A 20,487-nucleotide genomic window follows, 5' to 3' on the forward strand; every position below is an offset into this window, starting at 1 on the left:
AAAAACAAGCTAATAATCTGTCAGTGGGGTAAAAAAAATATATATTGTTTTAAATGAAAAACATTATTTTTTTTATCCCAGTCAGAATATTTTGCTTGTTTTAAACAATATTTACTCAATTCGTGCACATTATTTCTCAAAACAAGACAATATTTTTTTATTGTTCTTAATTAAAAAATTTGCAGATATTTATTTTTTTTAATAAAAAAAATAAATAAGATGAATAAGGTAAATTACTATTACTATTGAAATCAATTGTATTATTATTATTATTATTATTATTATTATTATTATTATTATTATTATTAATAATATTAATAATAATAATAATAATAATAATTATATAATTAGGCATTTTTCATATGTCAGTATGAATTTAATATGTTACTTTAAGGAATATATTTGTATTAATTAATTAATTTATTTATTTATGTATTTATTTATCTATTAATTGCTTATTTTATTTATTATGTGTTTTGTCATGCATTTGGCATGCAAACATGAGCAAATGGACAAAAACACTGTAGAGAATGCCAATTGTTTACAGAAGGCGGTGTGTCTGCCAGCATCATCAGGATCAGCAGGCGAGCGCAGAAACTCTGTTGAAAATACTGGGGCAAAATAAACTGTTATATTTTAAAGACAAGGCGGGGGGAAATGGAATTTAATGCAATGCTTTTTGTCAGGTCCGAAGCAGCCTTTCCACTGCACACTACATTCAGACACGACAGCAGAAAAAAGTTCAGTTTTGTGGTGCACCATTAGAGAGAAGCTGATTCTCGAGGCGGTGTACGAAAGAAATGCAAAAGCAAGAGCTTTTTATTCTCTGTGCACTCACCATGGTTAAATGAATGAATACTAGAAACTCATGGACTACTTAAAATTTTGGAGGGAGTGTGGAGACAACATTAAATATAATAATATTTTTTATTACTTATTTGTGAATAGAAATGTTTTTTTTAACATAACTTTTTTTCTGATTCCAAAAATAACTACTATTTCTCATCTTGCGCTCATGGACCTGCTTGGACAACACTGGAATACATCACATCCAGGCCGATTCCACTGGGTTTCTCCAATAAAAGTGAATGACTTTCGGTCTGTCGTGTGCAGTGGAAAGACAGCTTGAGAACCACTTTATATCGTAAATCTATCTGGCAGTGAAGATTACAGATTTTTAAAGAAATCAAACCTTAAACGTTGCATTTTTATGACGGAAAGACAGTTCACCAGAAGTGCTGAGGCTGGCTGAAATTAAAAGTGGGTGTGCATAGACTCTATTGCAGGCATGTCGAAACTCGGTCCGGGAGGGCCGGTGTCCTGAATAGTTTAGTTCCAACCCCAATAAGATACACCTGGGCTGGCTAATCAAGCTCTTACTAGGCTTTCTAGAAATGTCTTTGCAGGTGTGTTAAGGCACGTTGGAGCTAAAACCTGCAGGACACCGGCCCTCCACGACCGAGTTTGGACAGCCCTGCTCTATTGTATTTGTCATTTTGAACAGTTGTTTGAATGCCTAATTCATTGCTTAATTGAACGTTTCTATAAAAGTCATTAATCAACAAACAGAATAACAAGATATTAAATTTAAGCTGCTTTAAACATGTTTTTTTTTTATTTGTCGTTCTGCTATAAAAGATAAAGCTATAACACACTGAAAAAGCATTATAACTCCAAAAGCAATGTTACTTTATCTGTAGTCTGACTGGCTTTGTTCTCCCTGAAGTTCTTCCCCTGCAGTTGAGTTGTTGTTGTATTGGTTGTGTTTTTCTTCTGAAGACTCTGCAGGTCAAGAAGAGCCCCAGCGGTGCAGAAGTGATGAGTTTCAGTGCAGGAACGGGCGCTGCATCCGAGTCAATTGGATTTGTGATGGAGATGATGACTGTTTAGATGGCAGCGATGAGGAGCCTCACATATGCTGTACGTACCTCGTTTTCCTCTGCTTGTTCTCGCTGACAGGGACATATAATCCCTGTTGAGTCTGCTTTACCAAACCGGGAAATCTCTGTAGCCTCAAGCTGTATCATCTAGCATGCTCACAGTGTTATATATGGCTGTGATGTATAACTCGATACGGAATTTCCATTCTGTTCAGGTATTAGAGATGTCAGCCTTTTTATATTGGCCTGGAAACACGATGAACACTGCAGCAGTAGCACAATATTCATTTGTTTCATTCTTTTTTTGAATAAGAAATATAAAAAAGAATTTGTAATTTTTTTTGTAAAACAAACAAACAAACAAACACTCGTGCAAAAATCAGGGCAATATTATTATTATTATTATCATTATATTTATTATTATTATTATTATTATTATTATTATGCATTTATTTTATTAAGATCGTAATGTCTTGGTGTATTCACATTTCTATTTAAACTATAACGTTTTATACACAGTATGTGTGGATATTTTTTTACATTTCTTATTCGAAATAAAGGATGCTTTTATTTTATTTTATATTTCTATTTTCATGTTTTTTTCATTTAACTTTTTATTTTATTTTCATTTAATTTATTTTATATTTCTATTTAATTTGAATTTCATTTAACTTAATTTTTAAAATATTTTATATTTTATTTAATTTCATTTTAGTTTTATTTCATTTCATTTCATTTCTTATTTTATTTTATATTTTATTTTATTTTCAGTTTGTTATTTTAATTTCTGATTTTATTTGATTTTAATTTATATTTAAATTTATTTTAATTTTATTTTAATTTCTGTTTTTTATTTTATTTTATTTTATGTTTTTATTTCATTTTTATTTTATCTTTATTTTAATTTATTTTTATTTTATTTTTATTTTTGCTTTATTTTAATTTAATTTTTATTTTAATTAATTTTATTTTATTATTTTTTTCATTTCTTTTTTCTTTTATATTTTAAGTTATTTTTTATTTTGTTTTATTTTCATTAAATTTTGTATTTTATTTTATTTTTTATATTATTTTCATTTTTTATTTTCATTTCTGTTTTTGTTTTATTTTTTTTATTTGGTCTTTATGGTTTCATTTTCATTTAGTTTTTCTTTTATTAAATTATCTTTTTTTATTTTTGTTTTGTTTTGTTTTGTTTTGTTTTGTTTTGTCTTGTTTTGTTTTGTTTTGTTTTGTTTTGTTTTGTTTTGTTTTGTTTTGCACAAATAAGCCCTAAATAAAAAAGGGAAAATATAAGTCTAACATAGATCAAGATATAGACTTTTTATTCAATTTCTTTTACAGTTTGCAATGCTCCAAATGACCTGATGTGAACTAGATGTCTAAATTAATACATTATAAACGTGGTAGCATCATATTAAAAAAAAAAAAAAAAAAAAAAAACATCTACATAAATATAAAAGTTAGCAAATAACTTGTCGATAATTAACAAGTTTCCAATTGACATCTTAGGAAAAAAACAAAAGAAGTGCAATATGAAATGGGAAGGAGGCCAGTATCAGAATGTTCCCCTATGCTCGGCACAATCAGCTCAAAAGCGAATCAATAAGATAAGCACCATGTTAAAACGGACTCATTTTTCACTATGAGAAATACTTTAACGTGATGTTCTGCCAGAATTAATCAGAATTGCAAAATCAATTTTCTGCTCCGCTGGGACATCCTATAGTTTAATGCGCTTGAAACTTTAGTGCCTCCAATCAGTTTTTTTCTTCTGTTTCTTGTGTTACTCATCATCGTCTGTTGGGGATGCATCGAGTATCCTGGGTTATGAGTAATAGCAGCTTCTATTATTATATAAAGCAAATAGTAGAGGAAAACACAGGCGCTACTTTAAATAAACCCGGACGCCTAAGGGCAAACGCATATTTTGGAGATAAATGTGAAGCTCGCTCAGGAGAATAGATGAATAACACAATGAAAAGTGCTGTGTCAAAACAAAACTGGAGTATTATGCATATGAACTCACTTATATGTAGAGCAGGCTGTCGGGAGCATAACAAAACATGTCAAAAAAAATGTCAAGCTTGCAAATGCGTGTTGCATTCTTAGATACAATATTTACTCTGCAGTTTTTTTCATGCACATGTCAATTTTGATATATTGGGCTTTTAATAAAATGTATTTTTCAGTCTGATGTAAAGAAAACATTAAGTTTTTTTTTGGTACTTTTTAAATGTATTTTTTTTATTGAATATTATTGTTATTTGTTTTTAACTTTTTTGTGATCACAATTGTCTGTAGGGTTTAATAACAATATACACTACCGTATGTCGATCCCAGTTGTAGGAACAACAAATAAGAACATTTAGTTAATGATCTGGAAAAGTGGCAGAAGGTAGATTTTTCTAGTGAATCATCTGTTGAACTCCATCCCAATCATCAAATACTTTGGAAGACCTATTGTATTAGAACCCACATGGAGATCTGCAGAGTGGATGCCAACATCAACAGCCTGAGGTATCAAGACATTTGTGCTTCCCATTACATTACAAACCAAAGGAGAGGGCAAATTCTTCAGCAGGATAGAACTCCTTCTCATACTTCAGCCTCCACATCAAAGGTCCTGAAAGCAAAGAATGTCAATGTGCTCCAGGATTGGCCAGCCCAGTCACCAGACAATGAACATTATTGAGCATGTCTGGAGTAAGATAAAGGAGGAAGCATTGAAGATGAATCCAAAGAATCTTGATGAACTCTGGGAGTCCTGCAAGAATGCTTTCTTTGCCATTCTGGCTGAGTTTATTAATACATTATTTGAGTCATTGTAAATATGTATGAATGCAGTCCTTCAAGCTCATTTGAGTCATGCACAATATTAATAATTTTTCCACTGCACCATGACTTCATATTCTATACTGTACTTGTACAATATTTTTGTTAAGCATCAAGACTTTTGTTTAAGTAAAGTCAGACCTTACTGTGCTAATTAGAAAATGAAAAATAAAGGCATGATCATATTTTAATTTGGTAGAATAAGCATAATCTAGAGGCCTTTGCCTTTCGTATAACCCACTTCTGAAACCAAATGATCAACTAGTAGTTATTATTTATTGCTCTTACAACTGGGATGGACAACAAGACTGTAAGTTTAATATGTAATTTTATTTATTAATTAATTAAATAATTAATTAAATAATTAATTGAATTAATTGAATAATTAATTTAATTTATTTATTTATTTGTTTATTTATTTTTCGCATAGCCACTTTACAGGTTTTACATAGGCTTATTTCATTACATAATGTGCATAATTATGTAAAAAAAAAATTATAAAAAAATTAAATATTGTTTTAGAATGAATATTTTTTATGTTTACAGTATTTAATTAATTGTGGTGTAAAAAAGTAATTACCTATATCAGCCTTTTAAACCAGACTTTATTCGTTGTTCTGATTTGTTTGCACTAGAAATCTTTGCAAATATTGCTTATTTAATGAAATCATGCCTGTATTTTATGTTTAAACAGCGTTATTACAAACATTTACAAGTTAAAGTACAACTTCATAAATAATGTTTACAGTTTTTAATGTGACCTGTCAGAAAGAAAATATTGTAGTGAACGTGATGTTTGTGTTGTTGTTTTTTACAGCTAACCACAGTTGTCCAATTGACCAGTTCAAGTGTCCCAGTAACCGTTGTATTCCCAAGAGATGGCTTTGTGATGGAGCTGATGACTGTGGAGATAATGAAGATGAGTCCAATAAAACATGTTCAGGTACTGCTCTACGCCCTTATGTAGATTCATACACTAGTATATGGCATTAGAAAAGCTGGGCCCTCACTAATTTATTAATTGTATGACTAATTTAGACTAATTGTATGTATGTATGTATGTGTGTGTGTGTGTGTGTGTGTGTGTGTGTGTGCGTGCGTGCGTGCGTGCGTGCGTGCGTCCGTGCGTCCGTCCGTCCGTCCGTCCGTCCGTCCATCCATCCGTCCATCCATCCATCCATTTTAAGATATTGCATTATGGTTAGCAATTTATTCATTTATTTATTTATTTAGTTTATTTAGTTTATTTATTTTATTTGGTTATTCCCTACTCGAGGATAGCAGAAGCAAATGTAACAATAAAAGTAAGTATAACTGCTTGCTGCTTTGCTAAATGTATGAATTTTTAACGTTTAGGTGGATTGTCCAAGGAATACCTTCTTTCCATTCAATCATTTCACATTAAAAATTGTATATTAAGAGTAAAATTCTGATATGAATGTCACGACATATTGTCACAACTTTAGTCACATGACCTGTGTGTTTCAAATCACCCTAATCACGTTTTCTGGGTTTTTTGGATCATGCTTCGGTGCAGGTGTTGTAAAACACTTACGCTTCGTGATCTCAACACTCGGAACATCAGTTTCATGTCAGCCATCCCTTTTAATCAGTAGCTCCCTGTCCTGACATTTTACCTGCCTTGATTTTGTAAACATCCTTTACATACAGTAAACGCTGCACATGTATTCCAACCTCTGTTTTCATGTTTGTCTCATTACAACCAAGAACAATGCTTGCAAGCAACTAGCAACATCACATAATGTACTATACTGGTTCAGAGTGTAAATATGCATTTTATTGGTGTGGAGGAAATCTGGTCTAAAGTGAATCTTAGACTGTGACAGTTTTAAGTCAGATGCTGAGCGACTCTGACTGGCAGGGCTATAAAAGAAAATCAATTTGCCGTTTTTAAAAAGGGGAGGAGCTACTCTCTCTTTCTCTCTCTCTCTCTCTCTCTCTCTCTCTCTCTCTCTCTCTCTCTCTCTCTCTCTCTCTCTCTCTMTATATATATATATATATATATATATATATATATATATATATATATATATATATTTTTTTTTTTTTTTTTTTTTCAGTCAAAATTATGTCATGGAACTAAATTCAGAGCCTTTCAGAGGACAGATATCTTTAGTGAAGTTCATATTATCTGAAGTGAACTTTCTTGCCACAGATTGTCAAGTTATTTTGCCTCCCTTTTACAAATGTGAGTAACACCTGGCCTATTTCCAGGAGTTAGCACTCTTTCGGTAGTTTAAGTGCTGTACGATCAATGGAAGGGAAGAACAGATGTGATAAATGCTGTCAACAGTCTGACGGGCCTCTGATAAAGCTGACCTTTCAGCTGTTGGTCTTTGTTGACTCTACAGACGCTGTTCAAGCAAAGCGATATGGAACACGAGCGATTACACTGAATCAGTGAGGAGCTTAAATCGACAGCAGATGTTAAAGACGTTTAATATTTGATGATTCAAGATGATCTAAAGCTGAGAATTGCTTGAATTGGCTAGAAAACTGTCTCTGGTGCATTAATGTAATTTTGATCAGTAGACACTGAATTAAATGATTGGCTTTTGGTGGAGATCATCAGAGTGAACCAGACCAAAGAAATTAGTTGAAGATTTCGATTACGTTTTTATGTTTGGTTCAGAGTATGGACATTAAAAACTAGTGCAATATTTGATTAGTTTATTATATAGTTGGTTGACTGATATTATTGATTGATTGAATAATTGATTGATATTATGAATTGATTGATTGATTTGATTGATTGATTAATTAATTGATTGATTGATTGATTGATTGATTGATTGATTGATTGATTGATTGATTGATTGATTGATTGATTGATTGATTAATTGATTGATTGATTGATTGATTGATCATTGCTTTGATTGGTTGGTTAATCGATTGATTGGTATGATAGAATGGTAAATTGATTGGGTGTTAAGTAGAGATGATTGGTTGGTTGGATGATATGGTTGGTTGGTTGGTTGATATGATTGGTTGGTTGGTGGGTTGATATGATTGGTTGGTTGGTTGGTTGGTTGGTTGGTTAAGTGATATGTTTAATTGGTTGATATGTTTGATTAGTCAGTTGTTTGGGTGTTTGGTTTATATGATTGATTGGTTTGTTGATATGATTGGTTGGTTGGTGGTTGGATGGTTGATATAATTGGTTGGTTGGTTAATATAATTGGTTAGTTTGTTTGTTGGTTGGTTGAATTGTTATGATATGATATGATATGATATGATATGATATGATATGATATGATATGATATGATATGATATGATATGATATGATATGAATGGATATTTTTCTCAAATTTGAATAATTTATGTAATAAAATTGCTCGTAAAATGTAATATTTTATTATTCTGTAAGTGTACTGTAATACATTTTAATGTAGTTTTTAGTATTTTATTATGGTTTTTAAATATTCTGTTGAATTTGTTGTATTATTTTAGCAATGTAACACTATTACATAAGTACAGATTTTCAGTGCTCATTCCACCTCTGCTATTTACTATGTATTCTTTAATATATTATGTACTCTAAAACCTTTTTCATACTCAGAATTTTGCCATTAGAATTAAATGTTTGTTTGTTGTTTTATTTATTCATTTATTAAAACACTAAAATAAAAAAAAACAAACTTAAAATCTAAACAATTGTCCGTTCATTAATTCATTCATTCATTTAAATACATTTATTTGTTTATTTATTTATTTTTCTTTAGCTCAGCCATGTCGGGCTGGTCAGTTTACCTGTGGTAATGGACGCTGTGTCCCAGAAGCCTGGCGCTGCGATCAGGATGATGATTGTGGAGACATGTCAGACGAGTCTACGTCCTGCTGTGAGTCACTGTTCTGGTAGATTATTGCTTTCTTTACTGCTATGACTGTAATGTAACTGGTGAATCTGCCTGCACTGTCTACATGATCCCTTAACCTTACTACAAGTCTCTCTTCTTTCTTCAACAAACACTGTGCCAAATTTGGCCTCATTATGTGCAATGCAGCAACCAAACAAATTAAAATCTAGGACTGAGACAAAGTCAATAATGTGTCCAGGATTGTTTTTGACAGGTTACATTATAACACAGTCAGTTCAGCTTTCATATCAGAAAGAAAGAAAGAAAGAAAGAAAGAAAGAAAGAAAGAAAGAAAGAAAGAAAGAAAGAAAGAAAGAAAGAAAGAAAGAAAGAAAGAAAGAAAGAAAGAAAGAAAGAAAGAAAGAAAGAAAGAAAGAAAGAAAGAAAGAAAGAAAAAGTGAGAGTTGTAAAATGTATTTTACAGCCCACTATTATATTATTCTTTCCCTAACAGCTTTGTATCAGTGTTCAGCACTGGGTGTAAGAATATAGTCCCTAAAACCAAAGATGAAATGTGCATTTTTTATGATGTTTGATGTAATCTCAACTGAAGAATGAAAAAGGGGTGGAACAGAGAGCAGCCCCTCTTTAAAAAAACAAAACAAAACATCCAGTAGTGTTTTATTTTTGCACAGCTGAGAAACAAAAGGGGACGATAAAATAAATGATAAGATGTTGATTCACTTAGGAGCAATTAACAAACCAAAAGCATGTTTATATCAGTCTTTTAAACACAAATTTTTCCATTTGGTTTGTACCACACTAGCTAGGGAAGTTATTGTATAACAATGTTTTGTTCTGTAGATATATTTTATTCTATTCTTTTAAAAATAATAATTTCATTATTATTCTATTCTTTTAAGCCTTTTATTCTAGCCAAAATAAAACAAATAAGACTTTTTCCAGAAGAAAAAAATATTATTCGACATACTGTGAAAATGTCCTTGCTCTGTTAAACATTGGTAAAATATTTTAAAAAGAAGTAAAATTTAAATGCACTCATCAGACTAATCAAATACTCTCTATCTGAAGGGTCCTCCCTGCTACAAAGCAAGCTGATATTGATCATTCATTCAGTGTAAATATGCTTTTGAAGGGAGTGAATGAAGTCTGGGTTTGTGTTAATGTTACGCAAACTGTTCTATTGCGAACACACAAGCCGTGGTAATATGTGTGAGTTGGCACCAAGTGTGCCGCAAGCCTACGTTTGAGTGAAGGTTTCGGCCGTTAGATCGCCCCCTGGGGGCTGGCTGCAGTACAAGTCATAAAGCCCGCCTCCTCCGTGTTAATGAAGGAGACTTGAGCCCAAATAAAAAAAAATATTACACTTGCAATAAAATGTCCCAAAAGATAGTTCTGGTCGATTAAGGCACTGGTTATTGTGCTGAAATAGGTGCAGATCTTCATTTTTGTAAACAGTTTGTTTTTAGCAGTAATTTAATGCTGGGCGTGTCATCGTGATTGACAGCTGTGATTGACAGTTTCTCAAAGCGCGGCGTCTGAGCTTCGGCAGGAGACTGAAGTAGACTGAAATGTTATTACTCGATTTCTGTGTTATTTTACCATGACAAAATGAGTTCAGCAGTAAACTATAGTTTCTGACATACATGATCCTGGTGGAACACTGTTTATTCGCTAAGTTCAGGGCTTTTTTCGGGCTTTATTAGTTTGCTGATACACGCCTAGCCACCCAGATAGCAAAACACAGTTCCGGCTAGATTCTCGCCTGCCGGAGACTTATCTCTTAGAGCTCAGACTGATTAATGTTACCTCTGCTGGACCTACTCCGGATGCCTGGACTCACTGCCCGATTCCAGCCCGAGTCAATCGAGCCAGATGCGCCGGCCGAGCGAGCAGGCGCTGCCGCATGCGAGCCGGAATCAGCCCGCGACGCCGCGAGTAAGTTATGCGCTGCGGCCTGGAGCTGGCGCGATTGAATATATAAAACCCTCATATTTGTTAACGTTATTACATCCATTTGTGTTGATATGACAGCAAACGCATGCTGAGAAGTTCGGGGGGCGTAGTTGATTTTACATAAAGCGTTTGATTGGAAGCTCGACTCTGCTCATTTTCGCGGCTCCTCCTCTGGCTCCATCAGACAATCCTTCTGCGCATGTCTGGCTCCAATTTCAGCAGTCTTTTGCGACAGTTTGTGCCCGTCAAGCAGGCGTTTTGCCCTCAAGGCGTTCAATGGGAAAAAGGGCTGTCGCATCGTCCATATTTTTTACAGTCATTGGTTGGCACAGACCACAAAACACATTAGACTCATTTGAATTCTGTATTTTAAAGCAGAGAATATGTTAGACAGACTATTATAGTCTGTTATAAGTCAGACACTGCTTTCACTCAATAACTCTGATTGGTGGAGCTGTTATATAAACTAAACACCATAAAGTGGGAGGGGCCAAATTTCCCACCCTGTCTTCATGTTTAAATTGAAATTGTGAATCTAACAAAGCTGCACATTTAAAAAAAAGCTTTGAGCAGTTAGTTCCTTCATACTCAGAGTCTGCACTTTCAGAAGCTGAAAATGAAATGGCGAAATTAACTTGGATGCAGGACCTTTAAGAGTGTGGCGGTAATGCAATCCAGTGATTTTCTAATGTTAAAAGCTCACTAAACCACATCCCAGACCCTGAAAGCAGGCGGAAGGAAATGACACAGGCCTTTGAAAGAAATGACCCAGGCAGGCTACACTGCGAACTCACACAGTGAAACGAGTCTTTAGAACAGAGTGTGAAGGCTGGAGATGCTGGGTAAGACAGGAAGCCCTTTGAAAGGCTATTCTTACACGCAAGCTCAGCCAAAATTCATACCTTTGTCATCATGGAAAGAAAAAAAAAAAACAGAATAAATGTAAAAGCTTGACAAAATATGAAGAAGGTGTATTATGGAAGTATTTGGATTGTTTCTCCTTTAAAAGCAGTGGATGTGACTTATTAATGCATTTTGTTCATTCATTCATCAGTTTGTTTATTTGTTTATTTCTTCATTCATTCATTCATTCATTCATTCATTCATTCATTGTCAGATTACTTGTTTTGTTCCAAAACAGGGATTAAAATTGTTGGGATGTTTCTCTTTGTTCTTGGTGTGGTTCGCTTTCACATGGCAAATTTCTAAATAAACCAAAATAGTTAAAACAAGTCACATGCAAGTAAACTCGCCTCACATATGTCAGAGTTTCCACGGTTAGAGTCCCGCTCAGCTGTCATATGTCCTTTTTCAAATTTATGACGATGAGCAGTAAGACATTATAAGCGGAAAGCTGTGCTTTAATTTTAAATAATGACACCCACAGATATAGTCACTAAATATAAATCAGAGGTAAGATTTCTCACGCATTGCCATTGGCTAGAATTATGCATTAAATGCTCTACATTATAGAGAAAAATAACAGATAAACCAAGACTGCAGTGCAGTCAATTTCTCTAACGGATAAACAGTCTTCATAAATTGTTCAGTATGTTTTCAGTTTCCTATTTGACTAGGCATGGGATGATAACCATTTTCAAGGCATGCCACAGTTTCAATCGAGCCAAGACCATCTCATTCAGGCGATCTCGGACCAATTGTTTTGATGCAGATCAGAGCACAATTGCTGTACTTGCATATGTCAAACAAACCACGCTAACTAGTCAAACGTGGGTGCTTTCATACCTAGATGTCTGTTTCGGAACTATGGTATTTTTTGAAACGATGTCGTGCAAAAGCTAACTGCATTGAGAACAAATGTCAACATTGTAACAATTAAAAAAAAAAAAAATCAATCTCCAGGTGTAAAAGCACCACTAGGCAAAGTGTATTTGTAGTGTGTATATAAAAAATAAATAAAGAAATAAATAAAAAAAATTATATATATATATATATATATATATATATATATATATATATATATATATATATATATATATATATATATATATATATATATATATCATGATTATTGAATAACATGATTATTATTATTGTTGTTGTTGTTGTTGATGATGTTATAATAATAGCAGTAACAACAATAATAATGATTAATAAATAATAAAATAGTATTATTAGTATTATTAATATTAATATTATTATTATTATCACAATTTATTATTATTATTATTATTATTATTATTATTATTATTATTATTATTATTATTGTTATTATTATTATTATCATCATCATTATTATTATTATTATTATTATTATTATTATTATTATTATTATTATTATTATTATTATTATTATTATTATTGCAATATAATAAATACTTATGATGATATTGCATTCTGATCCATGCCCTTTTTTGTCATACTCAAAACTGCTCAAATTTGTATGTTAGTTCGTATACATCTATTCATTTATCTGTTTACTTAGGAAGATTTGGACTAAAATAATATAGTGTGGCTTCCATTTAATAGCCTCACGCCATTTCTCTTTATCATACCTACTCTGTTGACTTTGCAAAAAAATGATCAGTGTAGCCAAAGTAATGCATTGTTTCCCCTGGGGTCTCTTTACACTGAAATGTACATTAAAAGCACTGTGTAAATGCATCTTTTTATCATATATATCATTTCCACTTTCAGTACCGCTTCCCTTTTTATTCCCTCAAGCACAAAATTGAAATTCTGGCTCCTCTGCCATTTTTCTCCCATGCTATGCAGTAACAATATAACTTTCTGGGTTGTCTGTCACCAAATGCTTCAAATTGCTGAAAATGGCATTGTGCTGGTTTCCCTCCGCTGTGTCTCGGTACACTCGTGCACAAACACTGGCAGTGTAAGCACTAATTAGTGTGCATGCCTGACTTCACTTAATCGTAATCAAGCTGGGATGCAGACGTGGAGCTCCACTGCTTCTCACTACTGCACTGCGCACAACACACCTGAAACACACTGATGCTCAGCTTGCTCTCTGCTAATTACCATTCTCAGCCTACTTCTACACGCTTGCTCAATTTCGCCTACTTACAATATTGGTATTACAATATTACTGGGGCAATTTGGTATTAGCTGGGAGAGTTCATCCTCAAATTAATATGTTTTCCTTGTTTATTCATTTAATGTCGCTTTGGTTGAATGCAAACACCTCCAAACTGCTCATATGCAATGGAAATGTATAGTTTACTAGTAGTAAACTAGCAAACAAGTCTAACCTGCATGGTATAATAGTGGTATAGTAGTGATAGTAATATAAAAGTGGTATTATTAATAGACATTTTGATGTTATGCATTATTTTGGGGTTCTTTTTATCATTTTCTGTAATCATTCATTTATTACCTATAAGCTGAAAGAGTTCATCTACAAATTTATATTTTATTCTCATTTATTCATCTTCCTGTCATTTTGTCTGAATGCAAACAAGCCTAAACTGCATGGTTAAATAGTGGTATAGTTGTATTATAGAGGTATTATTAATAGACATTTTGATGTTATGTCTTATTTTTGGGTTTCTTATTATCAGTTTCTTTGTTCGTTCATTCATTCATTCACTCATTTGCTATTGGTTGCAAGAGTTCATCTCCAAATGTATATTTTATTCTCATTTATTCATCTTCATGTCGTTTTGGTTGAATGCAAACAATTCTAAACTGCATGGTATACTAGGGTTATAGCAGTGATAGTAGTATAATAGTGGTATTGCAGGGTTCAACGCTAAGGATTTTTTCTACTGGTCCGATCGGGCAAGTGGTTTAGATTTTTACTTGCCCTGCCAAAATTTTCACTGGCCCCACCAAAAAAAAGGGAAGTTAATAGCTATTTTTTAGCCACATATTTTAAATAATGTGTCAAAAATAAAATCTGTAAATCTAGAATTTCAATATTTAAAAAACAATTGTTAATATAAGTGTTATGCTAACAAAAAGCATAGCCTTATAGATTTAGCCTTATAATTTGATGTAGCCGCCATGTTGCTGTTTCTACGCTGTACTGCCACCGGGCAGTCCTTATTGTTGAGCCCTGTATTGTTAATAGAAATTTTGATGTTATGTATTTTTTGGGGTTCTTTTATAATTTTCAGTAATTATTCATTCATTCATTTACTATTAGTTGAAAGAGTTCATCCTAAAATGTATATATACATGTAGTATAATAGTATAATAGTGGTATAGTTGTGATATTTTGATGTTTTTGGATTTGTTTTTTTGGGGGGGGGTCTTTTACACATTCACACACATCCTATCCAAAGTATGGTGAATTCTGACATCATTAACCAAAAAATCACTTCTAAACACTGCGCTTGTGTTTGATAACATATAAAGGGTCAGCTTTTTGTTGATGATTTTTTGATGACTTTTATTTAAAGCTTTGGCATTCATGCAGCAGCTTTTGTCCCAGACACATCCAAAGGCAGAAGCACTAACCGCTGTTAAATGTTTACACAGTTGACTAGATTACAAATTCTGTGGATGGATAAGTGTTATGAACAACTTTGATGAAAACATATAGAGGAACATTTTCGCATGCCGAGATGTAAATAATATGTGTGTGTGCTGGCGCTCACTGGAGCACTTCTTTACATGCACACACGTCAGCATTTAAAGCAGAGCTTGAAGGTAAACAAACAGCGGTTTATTGTAAGCATTTTATCAATATTTTTTACACAGTTGGCATTAAAAAGGAACAGAAACATTATCTCACTAACAGCTAGCAGCTAAACATGTCCGTAAAAATATTCAAACGCTTTTATTTTCCTAAAGAGTGCAAATGTGAATGCGTATGAAGATTTTGATTGGCATTCATTCAGTCATTCAATCAATCATTCCTTCATTCAATCATTTATTTGCTATTAGCTGGAAGAGTTTATCTACAAATTAATATTGTATCCTAATTTATTCAACTGTGTCACTTCTCATGTCAACTCACGTCATTTTGACTGAATGCAAACAAGTCTAAACTGGTCTTATGCAAAAAATGTATAGTTTACTATATATTTGTATGTTACAAAATGTACCATTTTATGTTTTTCCAAAGTAATAATGATAGGATAGGATAGGATAAGCTTGCCTTTTTAAAAAAGATTAAAAGAGAAAAAAACAAATATTTAATTTATTATTATCTATCTGATTTCTCTGATCAGATTAATCAAAATGTAGATATACACTACATTATTATTAGTAGTATTATGTGTAATATTGATGCCTGTATCAGTATGGAATAAATGTGTTTATGATAGTGGTATTTATTAGACCTTTTAATGTTATTTATTTGGGGGGTTCTTTTTCACAGTTTCTGTGTTCATTTATTTATTAATTTATTTATTTTTAGTTAAAATGTTTTTGTTCGTTTGTTCGTTCGTTTGTTTGTTTGGTTGTTCATTCGTTCATTCATTTAAATGCTGTTTTGAAGTAAATTAAACATAGATTTATGGATTTCGAGGTACTGTCATTCATTCATTCATTTTCTTTTCGGCTTAGTCCCTTTATTAATTGGGGGTCGCCACAGCGGAATGAACCGCCAACTTATCCAGCACGTTTTTACGCAGCTGATGCCCTTCCAGCCGCAACCCATCTCTGGGAAACATCCACACACTTATTCACACACACATTCACAATTTATCCTACCCAATTCACCTGTACCACATGTCTTTGGACTGTTGGGGAAACCGGAGCACCCGGAGGAAACCCACGCGAATGCAGGGAGAACATGCAAACTCCACACAGGCTCGAACCAGCGACCTTCTTGCTGTGAGGCGACTACCTACTGCGCCACTACGTCGCCCTTCGTCGTACTGTCAATCGTGAAAAAAATTCCAAACAAGGATGATTTATAAACAATGAAATATAAGTTTTAAAAAAGATTTCAAAGATTTTGATTTTTAATAAAAGATATCGAGATTTTAAACTTATGATTTCATTGTTTATCTTTATGAATCCCTTACTCAAAGAGTACCAACACATTAACTACCCCTGAAGTACTTTTGGCTTGATTAAGGTTGAATTAAAATCTAAGAGATATGAACTTGAACTTTCACTGTCTGCTGCTCAGGTTCATACAAGTGATTTTTTTTTTCTTCTTCAAATCAGATTTCAATGATCAGAGTTATTACCCCTGCAGTCTGACTGCTTGTTAAATTTGATCTGTTGTGAAAACTGGGTGTTGAAAGTAATAATTGCTGAAGTCAGGGGACTGGAACCCTCGCTTGTGAAATTCAGAAGTGGGATTTACTGCTGTCAACAATAACGGCAACATGTTCTGGGAATAAACGTTCAAATAATACCTTATTTCGTTTTATTTGTGGACTCAACTGTAATCTTGACTTGTAACAGTCTTCTCCTAGATTAGCAACACCTCCACTGATGTGCTTTCCAACAGATTCTAAGACTTCCTATTTGTGCCGGCGAGGGTTTTATTTGTGAGCGGAAAGAACAATTCCCTAAAAGTAATTTTGTCTGGGAAGCCCATGGGATCTGTTATTTCAGTTTACAGCTGTTGGTGTTTTGGAGATGCGACCCAATGGAGCACAAACCCATCAGAAAGCACTGAATGATGCCTACGCACATATTGGGGGAATTATTGCTTAATTTAGTATTAATTTCAAGGTTTTAACCCAATTACTGTAATATGGCCATCGCATGATGACTGTTTAATTGCGCTATAATGAAGCAACCTACTGTAAATATACTTTCCTAAAGCGTATATTAGCATGTGTACAGATTTGTTATAAATATATAAGTTATAAGGTGCAATGTACAAATGCATATGAGACAGTATTGCACATGTTTATTGCACAGTAGGGGAATATTTAACTGTTCATGAGGTAGATGGCCTGAGGAAAGAAACTTTTCCTGTATCTGGCTGTTTTTGTGCTCGGTGCTCTGTAGGGCCAGCCAGACGGTAACAATTCAAACAGAGAGTGTGCTGGGTGTGAGGGGTCCAGAGGGATCTTGCAAGCCCTTTTACTCACTCTGGAAGAGTACAGATCTTGAAGTGTAGGAAGGATTCGTTCAGCAGTCCGGACTATTCGCTGTAGTTTCGTTCATAAACTGACTTTCTTTAATTACTAGATTTATAATTCTATTTATATAAATACAAAGAATGGCCATAGTTGTCATTCTGACTGTACAGAGTAAAAAATGTCACGCTATTTTACATTCAAAACCTCTACTGTGACTTTAGAAGCCATTTTCCCCTAAAATACGTACCTCATTTTTTTCTCACAAGTGAGAGAGCAAAGTTTTTACACTGCAAATATCACACTTAACAACAGCATGGGTACATGAAACAAAGCTAGACAAGGAACACAGGCAATATGAGGGTATATATATATAACAAACACTATAGTGTTGCGCCCGAAACGTACTTCGCGCACAACGTAGTGTTGCGTACTTCCATACTATAGTATGCTAAAAACAGTACACGAGCCAAGTAGTATGTCAGAATTCATAAAAAACAGTGCATGATTACTTCCAGCGAGATTCTGAAGTGTGCATCTGATGTAAGCTACGCCATCCTATGATGCTTCATTCATTCAATTCATGAATGGGAGTTAAGGGACGCAACTGGTGTGTGTAGGTCACGTGATCATGACAATATGGTGGACGTAGCATATTGCTCACATTCATATTTCATAGAACGTACTTTTCTAATGCTGGAGAAGTAAATTCAAATTCAAATGTAGTACCTACTGAGTAGTAGCCAACTTCGGACGCAGCCTAGAGTTCAAATGGCATGACACAACTAGGGATGGAACAATTAACTGGTTTCACTATTACCATATGCTTTGATTCATTACGTTTAATTAATCATTAAGACTTCTCAACACTGTGTTTTAAGGAACATAACTGCTTCAACTAAACAAAGTTACGCTAGTTTAAAGTTTCGTTTAAAGCACACCAAGGTTAAGTTAATACCAATGCACACTAGAATAACTTTGACTGAGGGCCGTTCACATATTGCGCAAGTTTGTTATTTCCAATAGCGGCTTGCAGTTGGCTCATATTGGGATCAACGAGCTCACGCTTTTCAGCCACACCTAGTTGAAAGAATGCCACAAGCACACCGCGAGTCACGTGACAAGAACTGACCAGTCAGCGTTATACTTTGTGAGGAATATACACATTTGTACTCCAAAGAGCAAAAGAAAGCAAGAGGAAAACACCAAACAATTTTGTAATATAATTGATCAAAAGTGCCTTTCAAACAGAGGTCCAGCACCCTTTGACTATGTTTGTTCTTTTTAAAAGGGAAATACTTAGCAAATATGTAGCTGAGATTTACTTTAGACAAATAATTTTTTTTTATTTATTCTTATTTTTATTTATTTATTTAGTCATTGTTCTTTCATTTATTTTCAGTGTAAAATGAGTACTTGTGTTTAAATGCCAAAAACATTTAAAACTTATTTTTAAGTCCAAAGAGAAATGCACTATTGTTTGTTTTTATTATTATTTTATGCTGTATTTTCTAAACTAAAAATAATAATAATAATAATGAATAACTTTTAATTCTGAATTACTTTTAAAAGTAGTGAATGCTTGATAACCGTGAAACTGTGATTATTCCTCAGACTATAACCATACAACCAAAATCTATCATTGCATCCCTAGATGCAACCAATGAAAACATGACAAAAGCACAAAGGAGCACATGGCGGGAAACAAAGCAGGAAACTGTAGAACAAAACTAAACTACAAACTAAAAGACAAAGTAAAAGTAGACAAATGTTCAATGACAAATGTTTATCTGTACAGTATTTATACTTGATACAATATTTGCACAGCATTCGTAGTGTAAATGTTACTGTTTCCTGTCCTGTCTTGTCTTGTCTTGTCTTGTCTGTCCTGTCTTATTTGCACTAAATGTTGCACAAACCACACTTTGTGCTCTTATTCTTATTTTTATAATATTTATTTTATTTTAGTTTATTTAAAAATTTAAATTAAAAAGTTTTATTTCATTCTTATAAGTTGTTTATAGTAGTGTGTAGTCCTGTATTATGTTGTCAATTCATGTTGTTTGATGTAGCACGTTGGTCCTGGAGGAACATTGTTTCGTTTCACCGTGTACTGCACTGTATATTTTTGAAATGACAATGGAGCCGACATGACTTGACTAGTGAAGTAAAATTGTGTTTTTGCTGTCAGAAAATGTGTTTGCAGAAACACACATATGGACAATATATTCATATAAATATTGGTTGGCAAAAATGTGGGATAAATATTGATTGAACTTTTTTTTAATCCCATCTGCTCAGCAAGGTTGGATTTCATTTAAAAATGCAGTAAAACTCTGCAGAAACACAGTAATACTCAACATACCCATGCTCAAGCATGCATAGTCATGGTCTTATATCAGAAATCATTTTAAAATGCTGATTTAGTTGTACACTATCAACTCTTATTGTTGGTTCTAATTATTATCAATAATGACAACAGCCTATGTCACCAATATTTCATATAAACTTGTTCTCTTTTTTTTTTCGCATTTCAGTTTCCATACTAAAACATACTGTATGTAGTACATAATCGTGTACAAATAGAAGACATGATATTCTATAGCATCAATAAAAATACACTACAAACACATGCATCATCACACAGCCATAATTACCTTTCATGATTTGAAATATGGTTTAATCGGTGCATATGCACATACTACCTGCTTGACTCCGTGCGTGGGTTTCTTGACAGAGCTGAGAGACACTTTAAAGAGAAACAGATGTTGTTCCTCCACCGTGTGTCACATCACTATTTCCCTGCACGCTTGTGAGCTCTGATGTATTAAAAGTATATCAGCGTACAAGAAGATACTAGTGTTTATATATATCAGTTTAAATTGAATACATTGTGAAACGTGTTAACGCACTGGTGCCTTTTCCCTAAAATAATTTTGGTCAAACAAACAAACAAACAAAAAAGGAAATTCATTTTCACCCATGGCATCATGATCCCAGGGTTAATA

General features: G+C 33.3%; 1 protein-coding gene across 4 annotated transcripts in view; it reads left to right on the forward strand.

The window, feature by feature from the left end:
- Positions 1 to 20,487, forward strand: part of lrp1bb (low density lipoprotein receptor-related protein 1Bb) — a 667,407-nt gene that overhangs the window by 387,551 nt on the left and 259,369 nt on the right. For all 4 annotated transcript variants that reach the window (XM_073912904.1, XM_073912906.1, XM_073912905.1 and 1 more), the window contains 3 exons: positions 1,780 to 1,920; positions 5,533 to 5,658; positions 8,460 to 8,576. In XM_073912904.1, the coding sequence (XP_073769005.1) occupies positions 1,780 to 1,920; positions 5,533 to 5,658; positions 8,460 to 8,576 (384 nt within the window). The remainder of the gene's footprint in view (positions 1 to 1,779; positions 1,921 to 5,532; positions 5,659 to 8,459; positions 8,577 to 20,487) is intronic.

This window comes from Danio rerio, chromosome 9 (assembly GCF_049306965.1).
Source record: "Danio rerio strain Tuebingen ecotype United States chromosome 9, GRCz12tu, whole genome shotgun sequence".
In the NCBI taxonomy this organism is placed as follows: domain Eukaryota; kingdom Metazoa; phylum Chordata; class Actinopteri; order Cypriniformes; family Danionidae; genus Danio; species Danio rerio.